This window comes from Mastacembelus armatus, chromosome 24, assembly GCF_900324485.2.
Source record: "Mastacembelus armatus chromosome 24, fMasArm1.2, whole genome shotgun sequence".
Classification (NCBI taxonomy): domain Eukaryota; kingdom Metazoa; phylum Chordata; class Actinopteri; order Synbranchiformes; family Mastacembelidae; genus Mastacembelus; species Mastacembelus armatus.
Window position 1 is genome coordinate 16,676,523 of NC_046656.1, and position 14,566 is coordinate 16,691,088.

A 14,566-nucleotide genomic window follows, 5' to 3' on the forward strand; every position below is an offset into this window, starting at 1 on the left:
GTAACCCTTCTCTCTCTCACACACATACACACACAAACACACAGTCATGCACACATGCACATACACTTTTATATTTGTATTCATGTGAAATGCTAAAGCACATAGATATACATATGAATGCAAATACGAATGCATGTGTAAACACACTACTTATACAACAAGTGCTTGCGTGTTTCCAGCAGAGATAAACTAATGAATTTGTTTATCAGTGATTAGGATGTGAGAGGGTACTATTAGAACAGGGATTTCGAGTGTGAGTGTGTGCGTGTGTGCGTGTGTGTGAGAGAGACAGTGAGAGCACTTGTGCTTTTATCCATAAGACAATCTAATCAACCCAGTTGCCAACAAACACATATCTCATTAATTTGCACTCATGGAAACTTCATTCACTTAGAGAAAAGGTGCTTGTGCATGTGTGTGTGCTTGTGTAGTCAGCTAAAAGCTACTGTAAAACAACATCTATAAGACTGATCAAAAGTCCCAATGTCTAAGTGTCTTTGTGTGCCTGTAAACAGGTGTTTGTTTGAGCATGTGCATTTTGGATAAAAGACAATCCAGTTAGCCCAGTTTCCAACCAATGCAAATCTAATTAACATGCACTTATGAAAACAGGACAGCATGTTGTGTACATCCGGAGTATGTCGAACCCACCTCTCCTGACTGTCGGCGTCTCCTCTTGGAGCTCACGAGATTTGTGTTCTGGGCCTGGTGGTAAAATTTCCAAAACGTGAGAAAAATCAATGAATGCTATTTTATTTTCAGCATCACCTAGTTCCCTAATCATTTCTTAGAAAAATATCATTCTAGGAAAAACTGAGTTGGGGTTTCAAAGTTTTAACGTGAGCCTAATTTGTTACTATGTACAGCAGGATTGAAGTAGTAAACAAAACCTATGATTTTTTTCCCCCTTGACTGATTTGTTATTTTAATGGTTTACAGTTCATTTTAATTAGTTAATTAGTGTAACCCAGGCAGTCTTTGAGTGTATAGTGAAATATACTGCACCTGACCACACAAAAGCAAAACAATGGACAGAGTTCTTTCTAAGAAACCTCCAACAGTGTTGGGCTTAAATTTTAACCCACTACTCTAGTTGAACCTACTTAGAATTACTAAGTAAATAAAAGCTTAAACACAAAATAGATGAAACCAAACCTGCTTGCTGCTTGGTGAAACTCCTCCTACTGCCAGCAGTATAGTCCCAGTGTCTGCAAGAGTGCTGAATGACAGACTGATCTCTGTGTCAGTCCCCAGCGACAGTCCACCCAGCTCCATGTATCCTGGCTTAAAGAAACTAACTGTGTACAGGTTCTGTAAGACACAGGTGAAATAGTTGGACTTTCGATGTGTTTTATAATACAACATGAATTAATATGTTGATAAGTCACAGAAGACATTCAGATGAAAATCAAAAAGGCAAGTTGAGGAGTGAAAGCTGTGGAGAGTCATAACAGTAACAACTATTAGGAGCATGCTGTTTTAAAAAAACTTTTCAGATGTGGCGTAATCCACTTCTTACTACATTGACTGTGACTGCAAAGTGAAAATACACACACACACACACACACACACGCACGCACGCACACACACACACACACACACACACAGAAGAGTAAAGACCTTCAAAAAAACAGAAAGACCTTCACTCCACACAGCCTCATTTCTGGGCTTTTTCATTACTGCTTTTGTACAGTCTGTGAGCATGGTTATGTATTTGTATGCATGAATGGTCCACGTGTATAGAAATCATAGTTAATACCTTGTATGGTGTAGAAAATTCAAAAGCCATACAAGGTACACGTTTGTGTAAAACAATAAATTACAAAAGAAAATGATAGAAATGTGTGCATGTATACACACAGCACATTTTTCTTTGATTGTACTGATTAATACAATATTTATAAGGGGAAAATGGAAAAAAGTCAAAAGAACAAGTTTGAACTTATCCTTGTCTTTCTGACCTTTCTGTCACCTATTTCTTGAATAAAGCTATGTAAAAAAAATGAATGAAGGACAATTAATGAAAAATAGATCTTTCAGTATATAGACCTTTTAAAAATTATTTACTGCATATTATGCTAATTTTCCACCTTAGAATTAAATTGTGATATGTACTACTAACTCCATACCTTTATATATATATCATAATCTGAAATATACAATACTCTATGTGCATGTGTGTATATCTTACCTCTACATTACATCCTTTAGTGACACCGGTATAATCTGAGCTGCTGAGGAGATTATATGGTGTTCTGGAGACTTCAATCTCCCGAAAACAGCCTGCATACCGCTTGAGAGTAACCTCTGACCTGTGTTAAAATAATTTTAGTAAAGAGTATGTATAAAGATATTGAAAAAAATCCATAGATATTCCTGTCTCTTAGCAGTGTAGCATTATACAATGTCGCTGAATTACTGCAGCAGTGAAGCTATTGCATCATGTGCCCAAAAGCAGTGATGTCCGGACATCAGCAACAAAAATAATCTGAATACTGCATTTGTCCATATTATCCATACCAACTGATTTGGACTTCCTATAATTACCATTTAATCAGCAGAATTTACCTATACAATGCCAGGCTTCGTTGGTTTTGCATTATTATTCAAGAAAGAAGGACAAATCCATCATCAGATAATCTTGGGCTGTGATCACACTGAACATGTTATTAGCAGTGTAATTAGCACCTTTGTAATTGTTTTCAGTGAGTTAGGGTGTAAGCAAGTGAATCTCACTATACAGTGTGTCTAATTATGACATTTATTGATTCATTTATTTACCTGGCTCTCATGCTGTTAAGACAAAACATGACATTAGAACATTAGCATACTTCACACACACAGTTTCAACAAATGACCCATTTAAACTAGTCAGTATGTCAGTATTACAGTAGCTAATGTGTACCTGTAGTTTCCAATAGTCGGCAGCCCTCCAAAATAGATTTTTTGGTTTTCCTTGAGGTTTAAACCAGTAGCTGAACCCTGAGAGGTGGCCACTATCTTCTCCTCAGCACCACTGTCAATGTCCACTATGGCCACAGTGGCTTTTATACAGTAGAGGAGACAAAGAAACATCAGAACAGGCAGATGTAGACTGTATGTGTTGTCTCTCCACCTCTAACATCACAAAGGTATCTCACCAATTCAGTGTTGCTTATGATGTTGTGTGTACCTTGTTTCTTATTACGTGACATGATTAGGGATTTCCAGTGTCCATCATTGTGGCGGCTAGTGGATATGCCACTGCCAATTCCTGACCCAAGGTCAAAGTTCACCTTCACCTTACCCTCTGACAGCTCCAGTGACATAAAGTCCTTCTACAGAGAAAAACAACAGGAGAAGATGCTGCGAGACGCTGATATTTAAAACTATATTTTTAAGCAGCAAGTTGAAAAATCTCCCGGATTTCAGTGTTTTAATGTTGAGGTCTCATTAGGCTGAATTTTCTAAACTCATTCCATATGCCAACCACTGATTTAGAGTTATAAGATTTCTCATGATAACAGGACATTCATTTCAAAAGATTGAGTGAAGCAGTAAAGAAGTAGGATCAGTATAGAATACATAAATTATGAGCTGTATATGGTGGCATATAACAACCTTAAGTAGCCTATTTGGGCTAGGGCTGGAGTGAAACCAACCTGAAGGATAAATTTGAGGTTCCATACCAGCTTTCCTTTAGACTGATGAAGCTACTTGGATGAGTAGTGGAATATGTAGATACAAGTAGATGTAGAAACAAGTAGATAAATTCACTTGGACATGAATCTTCACGGACATGGTGATACAATTCCTTACATAGATTATCACAATTTTTGTTTGGTGTTCTTGGTGTTAGAAAATGTGACTATTTCTAAATGTAAGTATTTATAAAGCTAAAGTATCTATCTTGATGGCAACCCTAATATTTACACCTTTGGGTCAACTTCACACTTTGTCTTCATACCATATCTTCAGTGGCGAAGTACATGAGCAGAGCGTCAGAGGAGAAAGTACGGAATTTGAAGGTGATGGTGGAAATGTTGGGATTCCACCTTGTGGGTCGCCCCACTGCAGCGTAGCCTTCACCATCCAGCTGGACTGTTCCCTCACCATCTGGGCGCTGGGGGCTACAAAAAATAAATAAATAAATCACAGGCAAGAGATAGTCCATTTTAATAATGCTGTGTTTCTCATCTAACTGTCAACTGAGTTGGAAATGTCACTTAAAATAAAATGCAAAGTAGGAAAGATGATGAATTTGCCTCTTGAATATTAAAAGAGCCACAAATACCCAAAGGAAAAATCACTGAAATAATGGTTTATAATCTAAGTTGTATTTAGTAAACACCTGCAAGTTCCAGTGGTTATAGAAAAAGGTATGATGCATAATCATGACAGAAAACAAGCTGAAAAATGATATCTAAACATGTGAATTTATGAAAATCATAAAAACGTGTTTGTATACCTGACAACACATCCTTTACAGTCTCCCTGTCTCTCTCTATAGTTCCACAGTCCAATAGGTTTACCATCCAAGAAGGTCTCTCCCATGCAGCCTGTGAATGTTGTTGTTCTTACAGCATCGGCTTTCTAAAAGATAGAGGTAAAAAAAATAACAACAAAAAGAACACCAACCCAGACAGATTCTTGATGTTGCTATACACAGTCAGACAGATACCTTGACATTGCCAAATATTCCTCCTACAAACAGGTAGGCATTCTGATCAACGTCCAAGATGGTATAGGCTGTGGGCGAGGTGGCACTGGCCGGTATAGGCATCATACCAGCCATAGAACCTTCCATAGGATATACGGATATGGTACCATTCAACCCATTACTGGAGACAGAAGGTAAAAGCAGCAAAGAGGGTTTGAAGTTATTTTATTTCCCAGTCTGTATTTCCTGTAAGACATTTACACCAACTGAAGCTATTGAAGCCACTTGAAATCAATTATTACGAATTCTCTGTGCTAAAGATGAATGATACAAACACAATGTGGAACCTGCTTGTAGCAGTGGAACCTCTGAGCTGTACAATGAAATTAATCTCCTACTTTAGAGTTTGCTGTCAGTGCAGGAACAGTAGTTCTGCATTGTGTAGGGGAACATTTTTAAGACTGTCTACAGTTTCACGAAAAACACGTTTGGGAAATCTATCAGATGGAAGTGCATGGTGCAGGTGGGACATCTGATGTTGGATGATCTGTATGTAGCATCACTTCCGCCTTAGTGTGCATCCACAAAACTGGATCTGCTAGGTTACACTGCATCTATGTAATGATGTGCCACAGGCTGACAAGGCTGTAAACTCTTGATTTCCCTGGTGACACAACATTTTTTTCGTCAGCAGCATGAATGAAATGATGTCCTGTGGCATTTTTTGTGTTGCATTAGGTTATAGTGAGGGTAAGGAATAGAACACGTAACTAAATAGTATCTTAATAGTAAAAGTAATGCATACAAAATGAAGAAAACACAAAAAAGTTATGTTTGGGCATGCATATGTACTTTGTGTAGGTCTGAATATAATATATATAAATCGAGTGTGCTCTTTACGCTTCACAGCATTCCTGATTTTCAAAGCTGAAATTTAAGATCAGACTATTATAAACTTCTTACCGAGATGCCTCTATTCTGTGCCAGTAACCATCATGGATGGTGTGATGGGGATATTCGACCCGCCCAACACCTGAACCCACATCCCAAAGGAAATTCACCTTCCCCTTCCGCATCTCCAAGGCCAGGAAATCAACCTGAGAAACACAGAAGGCACATGCTGAATATGCTGCACATAAAATGTCTCTGGAATAGCACATTGTTGTTGTTATTATATCGCTTGTGATAACTCATGTAAACAAAGTAAAGGAACTGAATTTTAACTGGAGGAAAAAACGAGACAAGTGAGTGACAGATAAATTAAGATGCAGTAATAAAGCCAGTCTGTTCATATTATTTAGAGTAAGTTTTATTGTATCCCATACACAATCTAATTTTAACATAGATTACATTTAGTTAGACATGTAATTGAGGCAATATAATGGATCCCTCATGGCCAACTGTATATCCATTACGCTTGTGGTGAGTTTTTCCGTGGGGGCTTTTTATTAAATGGGTACTCCACAAATTTAGCGTTGTGCTGCCATAAAGTTGGGTGACTCACAGGGGGCAGATTACAAAAGCATGATCAAAATCACAGCAGAGGGTGAGGTGTCCTTACTAAACGGTAATGGTCGAGCTTTTAAAGTATTTGATCTTACATGTGTAAAATCTGTAAAACTTTAAACGTGATGGGACAAAAAGAAACATACACTATGAGCCATAGTTTTTAAATTATGGGAATACTGCAAAGAAAGATGTTGTTCCCACAGGATTTACACTATTTTTTGCTGAAAATTGCATAAAGCAATACTTGTGCTTTGCTCATGAGGCGGAAACACAAGAAAACACAAAAACTGTGAAACACTGCTGGTGGTGATTCAAAAATGATAATGATTAATAAGTGTCCAAAACCTTATTGAATATTTATCATGTAGGGAAAAAAATGAACAGAAGTAATTTTACACCCAGCTCTGGTCTATTAAGGGTACAAGGAAGAAGTTTTCTCCATCTGCCTCTGTATGTGGATTTTCACAGAAATCTGGTGTATTTTGATTAATGATCTTATTATTTATGTATAACCAAAAAAAAAAAAAACGGAGCATTTTAAGCATATGCTCTCCTTTGGATGTTGTCACAGAAGTACACACTAACACAGCATTATTATTCATATAGCATTATGTACAATTAGAGATTATAAGGAGTCACATTTGAAGACAGAAATGACAACCACACAAATGCGCATAAGTACATACACTTATCTTTCAAGTCTCAAGGGTAATGGCGATTATTCATTAGCACACATCACAGGGCAGCATCGTTATTATTCAACTAGCATTACACACTATTAGTGAAATGTTAGAGATGCACACACGTGCACAGCATTACTATTCATAATGACTGCTATTGGAGAGTATTGCCGACAAAAAAAACACACCCATCCACGTTCAAGACTTCCTACTCAAATGAAGCAAAGCAGCGATTTCTCAGGGGAAATCAGGGTAAAGCAGATAACAACATAAACTTGTTAATTGCTCCTGCTCGTTAGGACACACCTAGTATATGCATACACATATGCACACTGGGATTATCAGTGTCTATAACAGCAATGTGCAGTGTTTAGAGGAGTGTAAGTGAGTATGTGTCAAGAAGTATTTATTGTCAGATTAGACAAAGTACTCTGGGGGTATGTGCACATGGCTGTGTGTGGTTTAAGAAAAGAACGCAAGTGTTAGTTTCTCTATGTACAATTAAATTTTCATTTGTGTATGTATGACAGATGCTAAACAATATCCAGCAACTCATTCCTAATACATTTGAGCATTTGTCCTTGAGCGATAAAGATTTATTAATTAATTGAGTGTTCAAATACAAAAGCTGCACATGGGTTTGAAAAACAATTTAGAGTCATACCTTTTGGTCTCTCCTTCCATGATTTTACATGACTTATATTAGTGAGTTCTAAAGTGGATGGTTTGAGGTTTTCTAAGGTTATGGTTTAGTCATACAGTATAACTGTTTCATTTAAGGAGAATGAAGAATTAAAAGTCATTGTAATGTATGTGAGGTTTTTTTTTTGTGTCTTGGTGTTTTGTCAGTGTTACACATACAGTGTCCATGATGAGTATAAACATAGGACTGAATATCAACATGTAACTGCGGACAGTATAGTATATTTCACTGTAAGAGCACAAAACTTGTGTACTATTCTGTGCTGTATACTCAGTAAGGAAGTAAACCTTATACTTACATATTTTGCTGATCCCAGGTAGAAGAGCAAGTTATCAGGTGTGGTGGTTTTAACATGGAGGATGATGGTGTTATACCTCCCCTTTCTGATATCAGGGCGATAACTACGGAGACAGTCGCCACCTGATGACACTGACACTTTAATCTGAAAATGGAGAGAGAAAAAAAGAAATTAAACTTTTCAAATAAAGACATTTGAATTAAAGCTTTTAACACACGATAAACAAAAATATTGGACATGAATGGTGGTGTGACACAGTTACAATAAATTCTCCTTAAACATGATCAGACATGATGGTGTGCTGACAACTTACTGAGTTAGCTTGTTTCCTGGCTTGGTTGATTAGCTCCTTGATTTGTGAGATGTTTCGCCTCAAATTGTCCTGCAGCTTTTTGATTGGCTGTAGCTTCTCCAACAGCCTATCAGCTTCATCCTCTAAATCCTTCACTTTACATCCTGCAGCATGGACTGAGGGAATAAACAAAGCACAGTAGTGATGCAAACCAATACCAGCACCATCGTTACCCCTGAGATGAAAACAGCATAGTATAGCTGAGAGTGTGGTGAGCAGCATGTACAGAGTGCAGAAAAAGAACGACAAATCGTAGCAGCTGAGGAAATCGCTGATATCATTCAAAGGAGGAGAAATATAGAGAAGGAGCGAGGAAAGCCAATGAGAGCCAAACAATCAGTGTAGCTCAGCATTCAAAGAGAACCTTTTCTACTTTATTTTTTATTATATACCGTAAAGGCTTGAAAGTTAAGAACAAATTAAAACAGAAAAAAGGTCCATGCTTTGCAGTGTGCAGAACTCTCATGCTCTAGCAGAGCAGAGCCGAGCAGAACAGAGGAATTAAGAGCAATTGCTGCTTATTATATAGATATTAACGATGGTCATAAAATGTATGAGTGGTGCTCCAATAACATTGTTGAAATCAGATCGTATTGACAAAGTTAACTTAACCCTTCAACACATTAACATGATTTTGTTTAATACTATTCAAGTTCCTGCTTCATAAAGTATGTTATACAGCAAAGCCTTTAAATGGGAGGAAATGTGTATTAGTAGTACTTTCAACATTACTTGGTAATCACAACAGTATATTGGTGCACCACTTATAGTAAATAGTACTTATACTGAGATAAGTGAAATATACATACAGATGGCTGTGGGGATTGAAAAGAGAAAGAGAGAAACAAATATGAGGTTTGTGTTGAAGTAATTAGAATTTACTAACTTAGGTGGCTCTGGGAAAATAACTAAAGTTTTGCCTCATTCTGAAAATAAACACTTAAAAAGTATGGATATGGTATGATGTAATATTTCTTTTTTCAACTGGTAAATGCTTTATAGAACAAGTTAAACAATTAGATTTTAATAATGACAAAAACGTCAAGAGGAAATAACTGACTAAACTATAGTTAAACTATGAGAGCTCAATTTTTCATTCTTACTGACAGAAACTCTCAGCGAGTAACCTGTGTTTTATTACTATGTCAGTACTTAACTAGCCAAAGTGAAAGACTTTACTGTTTTTGTCCGGGTCCTGGATCATCTGATTAGCTGCTTTTACATTGGCCTCCAGTTCACTGTAATTCCTCTTTAGACCCCGGAGTCTCAAATTCAAATCCCCAAGACGCTCGAGGACATCTGTGGCTGTGGCATTAGCACCAGCTGCAACAGCCTTTGTGGCTGCTAACTTAGCTGCTGTGTCTGTCAAAGCAAAACAACAGAAACAAAGTTAGACAAATTCTATACAAATATTAGTGGTACTGTATTATTATGCGCCTGGACCATTAAATGTGCATGGTGATATGTTTTGATATTCTTTAATCAAAATATCTGTACAATGCTTTGGTGCTACAGTATGTACGGCCTGACTGTGTCTAATATTTGATATTATATCTAGAGTGTTGAGCATGACTTTAACACGTTTAACCTCTGGGTCTCATCCATTGACAAACTGTAGAAGCTACATTTAACTTTTTCTGTGTGTTGATCTAAAAGCAACCATGTGCATCACTTTGGTTCAACAACCATGTTATCACGCAGTGCATTTCTGTGTCTGTGTATCTGAGAGTATTGACATGTGTCAACTTGAGTTTACCAGAGCAACTGACCTCTAGCTGCACGCTGATATTGATCCACTTTCACTTTATCTCTTTCCCATGTACATACACAAACATACACTGTGTATTCATGCAGTCATACCATTGGGGATAGCATTGAGCGTTGCTATGGTTCCATTGACGGTTTTGAGCAGGTCTTTGGTTTTGTCTCTCCCTTCTTTAACTCTGCCCTTCAGTCTGGCCACACTATCTGCATTCTCTACACACAGAGTAAATGATGATGATGATTTGATTTGAAGCCAAGCCTGCCTAGTAATACAATTACATCCCTCACCTCCCTAATGGGGAAGAATGACAAAATAAGGCATAGAGAGGCAGATCAAGAGTGACACTGATAGTAGAACAAACTGTTTCAGATGAATAAAACCCAGCAATTGTTTAGACTGTGATGTTTTTTTTAATATATTAACATAATATAAACTACTACTCCTTGTAAAACAACTAGCAACCTATTTATATTCTTACACTGTCTGTTTAATACAATATACAGCAAATTCTGTATGCAATATATTTTGTGTATATACCACATTCATGATACCTTTGACATTATTTTGCAGATGTTTCGATTGGTTCAGCAGTTGGAGACTCTCCTGAAGGGCACCTTGAGCTGCTTCCTTCATTGGGACCTCTGGACCTAAAGCCTAAACACAGAGAGCAATGGTGCAAGATCTGTGACTTCAAATGCTTTTATCAAAAATTTTAATGTCATGCATTAATTTAAAAAATAGGTTTTGTGACACACACAAAGTTTTGTAATCTCCATCCTACCTCTCTGTAAGATAACAGCATGACCACTCTGTATTGCTTAGCTTCTCACATTCCTTCAGCCCCTTCTTTTTTTTTTTCTTTCTTTGACCCCCTTTTGCTGTGTTTTAGTTCTGTCTACATCTGCCCTTTAAATTTTTTGTGCCAAAGAAAATTAAAGACACCCAGATGCAAAAATGCAAATGAAGGTCATGAATAGAGAGGAAAAGATTTTTTTTTTTTCTGAAAAAGACAAATGAATTTGCAAACACAAAAATATAAATAAAGAAAACCAAAAAATAGAATTGTTACCAAGTCAAAAAGAAAAAGAATGGAAAAGCTGTTTGAGACAAAAACAGGAAGTAAAGAATGCAAAAAATGTATAATTTTGTTATTCAAATTAAAGGGAAAAAAAAGTAGATATGAGGAAGGGAAAAGGAGATTTCAAGCGTGTGTGGTCATGATCATGAAAGAGTTTGGGAAAAAAGGGACAGAAGAGCTTTGATCTCTCAGTCATGACTAATGGACAGCCTAAGCTTACATTTCTGTTACCGCATGCAAGACAGACAAACACAAACACTACACCTTTTGCTGAAAGTACACTTTCCTGATCTGGACTGCTAAAAGGGTTGTACTTGGTATGTACAGTATGAATGCAGTACTTAAATGTTAGGTGGATTACATATAACACAAAAATACCTGTTCAAGCTTTTTGAAGAGAACATTTGTTATTTACAAAAACATGTGAGTGGAGATCAATAAGACACAGGACTAATTAACAGATAACATATTAAAAATATTGGGGCAGGAACAAGCTACTATTAGCTATTCTGAAGTATTAAGCATGTTGATATACATCATGTGACCTCTTACCAGTGTCAGTGCCTCATTTGCACTCTGTTTGGCTGCCTTTGCCTCTTTCTCTGCTGCATCAACATTTCCTTTAATGTTACTGTAGGCCTTGAACGCAGCTGTTGCATTGAAGGAGAGATTTTTCGCATCTGCCAAAATACTGTGAGGAAAGACAGGACAAGAGAGAAATGGATTTCACTTTGTTATTTTTCTTGTGTTATCTTTACACACATTTAAGTAGTAAAAATTCCTGAGACAACACTTTTAACCCTGGCGACACCTCTAATACACACAGTGGACAGTAAGATTTTGCTTTGTTGTTTTTGGTCTTTGTTTAATACATGTATTTAAAATGTTATTTTGTCTCATTTGTCAGTCTTTCAAACTGTCAAATCTGAAAAACAGTGACATTAACCAATTGCAGTTTAGTGTTTCTTGAATTTACTGTAGCAGAACATGAAAAAAAAAACACCAATTGAGAAACTGTAAACAAGTAAATAAATTATAAACTGACTAAAAAAAATATTGTCTCTCAACCTGCTTGATTAATCATCTGCTAGTTTCATTCCTATCTAGACCCAACATGCTTTAGTTACACATCAGTAGGTAACTGTTTATATTTACCCATCTAGAATGGCAGCCGATTCGCTCAGCTGCTTAGCGTGTTCCTCTGCATTGTAAACATGATTGGCCAAGCTGCCATCACTCAAACCACTGGTGAGATGACTGACTTTATCATCCAGCTGATTATGAAGAGAACCCAGCTCTGTTTCCATCTCCTGCAGGGCCTACAGATAGAGAGAGGAACCAGAGGCTCTGCTCATCTTGCTTGGTAATGTTGAGATTGTGGAAAAAAAGACTGTATGATTCAAATTGTTTGCGGTAGTATTTTTGGTAATAGCCTTACTGATTATTTTATGTATCAATGAAGCATTTCATTCCAATAAAATTATGTAAATAGCAAGGAGAGCAAAGCTACAAAGTCAAAATACAGAGATCTTCTGTATACTCCTACAAAGTCCTCTGTTCTGATGCCAAAGACAAAGTTCATGTTGGACAGAATATTCAGCAGTAGTCTATGGTTTTAAAGACTTTCAGGAGTTGACTTAAACACCTCTATCTCTTTATTGATGTTGTCTGAAAGCTGGTTTGCTTCTCCAAGTAGATGTTCTCCTTCTCCAAGGACCTCCTGTGCTTCCTGTTTCACCCCACTGACCGCAGAATGCTTCCTCTGCAAGAAAAAAAGAAAGTTACATACAGTACAGTGTTGTGTGACTGTGCAATAACATTTGTGAGATCACTTTAAACAGGAGAAAATATACCCTCATCCATCAGTATGGTGTGGCATAAAAATCCAAAAACAGGCACACAACTGCCACAAGCAGAATGGGAGGCAGAGCCTTTAGCTATCAAGCTCCTCTCCTGTGGAACCAGCTCTCAGCCTGGGTTCAGGAGGCAGACACTCTGTACTTTTAAGGCTAGACTTAAAACCTTCCTCTTTGACAAAGCATATAGTTAGGGCTGGCTTCAGGCAACCCTGAACCATCCCTTAGTTAGTTATGCTGCTATAGGCCTAGACTGCCCGAGGACCATCGGTGCACTGAGCTCCCCCCCCCCCCCCCCCTCCCTCTCTCCCACCTCATGTATATTCCACCATTGAATGTTACTAACCTTGTGCTCTCTTTCTCCCCTAGTTTGTGCTCTCTCCCTCCCTCTCTCTCTCTCTCTCTCTCTCTCTCTGTACCTTCTGCAGGTGTCCCTGGTCCTGGAGCTGTTTATCGCTGATGTGCAGTTACTGGCCCCACCAACTTGCAGTGTCTATTTGTTGTTTATTGTTGCTGTTCTTTTCTCTCTGCTCTATCCACTCACCCCAACCGGTCGAGGCAGATGGCCGCCCAAACTGAGCCCGGTTCTGCTGGAGGTTTTTTTCTTCCGTTAAAGGGAGTTTTTTCCTCTCCACTGTCACCAAGTGCTTGCTCATAAGGGAATTGTTGGGTTTTTAGTTTTAGTTTTTGTAAAGTGCCTTGAGATGATTTGTATTGTGATTTGGCGCTATACAAATAAAATTGAATTGAATTGAATTGAACTGGATAGTTAAAAATAAAGAACCTTTAATAAATATGGGATAATACATTAAAAATCCAGTTCAACTGTGTCTACTATTTTGAAACTGAAACCATTTGATTATGTGGTCATACCAACTCTTCTTTAGTTATTAAATATTTCAACCACAGTTCAGAAGCATGTTTCCAAGCTACAAGAAATGTAGGTGAAATCTGCTACCTTGATGAGGTCAGTGTGGATGTTACAATGTGGTAAGTAGAAAACCACAATCTTAGAACCTTCCTTCAAGTAATGATTCTCTTCTGTACAAAAAATTGCTATAAAATGGCATAAAAGGTTTTGAAAAAAATAAATACTGGTAAGTGTCATTATCACTACCCATATCAAAAACTGGAACATGCTTGTCTGTGTGTACAAACCAAAATATGCAGTGTTCAGAGAAGCTCAGAAGGCTGGTTTCATGTGTGGATTTTATGTAAAATGTTAACATCTTCAGTCAGTTCAAGTGTTTTATTTTCCAAACCAGCTGCCATCAGGAAAAGGGATCAATAAGTCAGCTCCCTGAATTTCCCTTCAGAGATTAATAAAGTTTATCTTATCTTATGAGTGCTAAATCGGCTCCTGTGTGAGCTGCTGCAAGTTCTGATTACCTATATTCTGCACAGATCTGCAGTGCAATCACATTTTGCTTTGGTTGTTTTTTTAAGTATATGACATCACAGTACAGAGTGAGTTTGGGGAGTGATAAGAACAACCTATTGTACATGTGGATGTTAACTTGAAGCTGGGGATGAGCTGTTTAGGAGGAGCAAACAGAACAAAGACCACAAGAGCTTACATGAACACTGTAATTGCAAAGAAAGCATTAGACATATGTTGCCCTAAGTATACTTGGTCATGTGTTGCTTGAGTAAACAAAAGGTAAATTACTTGAATAGCAGTTAATT

General features: G+C 37.5%; 1 protein-coding gene across 7 annotated transcripts in view; it reads right to left on the bottom strand.

Moving 5' to 3' along the window:
* The window catches only part of lama2 (laminin, alpha 2), a 138,586-nt gene that overhangs the window by 17,720 nt on the left and 106,300 nt on the right, over positions 1 to 14,566 (bottom strand). For 4 of the 7 annotated variants that reach the window (XM_026319504.2, XM_026319503.2, XM_026319502.2 and 1 more), the window contains 19 exons: positions 12,670 to 12,786; positions 12,180 to 12,343; positions 11,577 to 11,715; positions 10,498 to 10,600; positions 10,042 to 10,158; positions 9,361 to 9,543; positions 8,991 to 8,996; positions 8,143 to 8,297; positions 7,830 to 7,973; positions 5,603 to 5,736; positions 4,661 to 4,820; positions 4,448 to 4,572; positions 3,947 to 4,109; positions 3,173 to 3,317; positions 2,906 to 3,044; positions 2,782 to 2,793; positions 2,192 to 2,312; positions 1,156 to 1,311; positions 652 to 705 (listed from right to left, as the gene is read on the bottom strand). In XM_026319504.2, coding sequence (XP_026175289.1) covers positions 652 to 705; positions 1,156 to 1,311; positions 2,192 to 2,312; positions 2,782 to 2,793; positions 2,906 to 3,044; positions 3,173 to 3,317; positions 3,947 to 4,109; positions 4,448 to 4,572; positions 4,661 to 4,820; positions 5,603 to 5,736; positions 7,830 to 7,973; positions 8,143 to 8,297; positions 8,991 to 8,996; positions 9,361 to 9,543; positions 10,042 to 10,158; positions 10,498 to 10,600; positions 11,577 to 11,715; positions 12,180 to 12,343; positions 12,670 to 12,786 — 2,337 coding nt within the window. The remainder of the gene's footprint in view (positions 1 to 651; positions 706 to 1,155; positions 1,312 to 2,191; positions 2,313 to 2,781; positions 2,794 to 2,905; positions 3,045 to 3,172; positions 3,318 to 3,946; positions 4,110 to 4,447; positions 4,573 to 4,660; positions 4,821 to 5,602; positions 5,737 to 7,829; positions 7,974 to 8,142; positions 8,298 to 8,990; positions 8,997 to 9,360; positions 9,544 to 10,041; positions 10,159 to 10,497; positions 10,601 to 11,576; positions 11,716 to 12,179; positions 12,344 to 12,669; positions 12,787 to 14,566) is intronic. The other 3 variants (XM_026319501.2, XM_026319506.1, XM_026319505.1) reach the window with 1 other exon arrangement.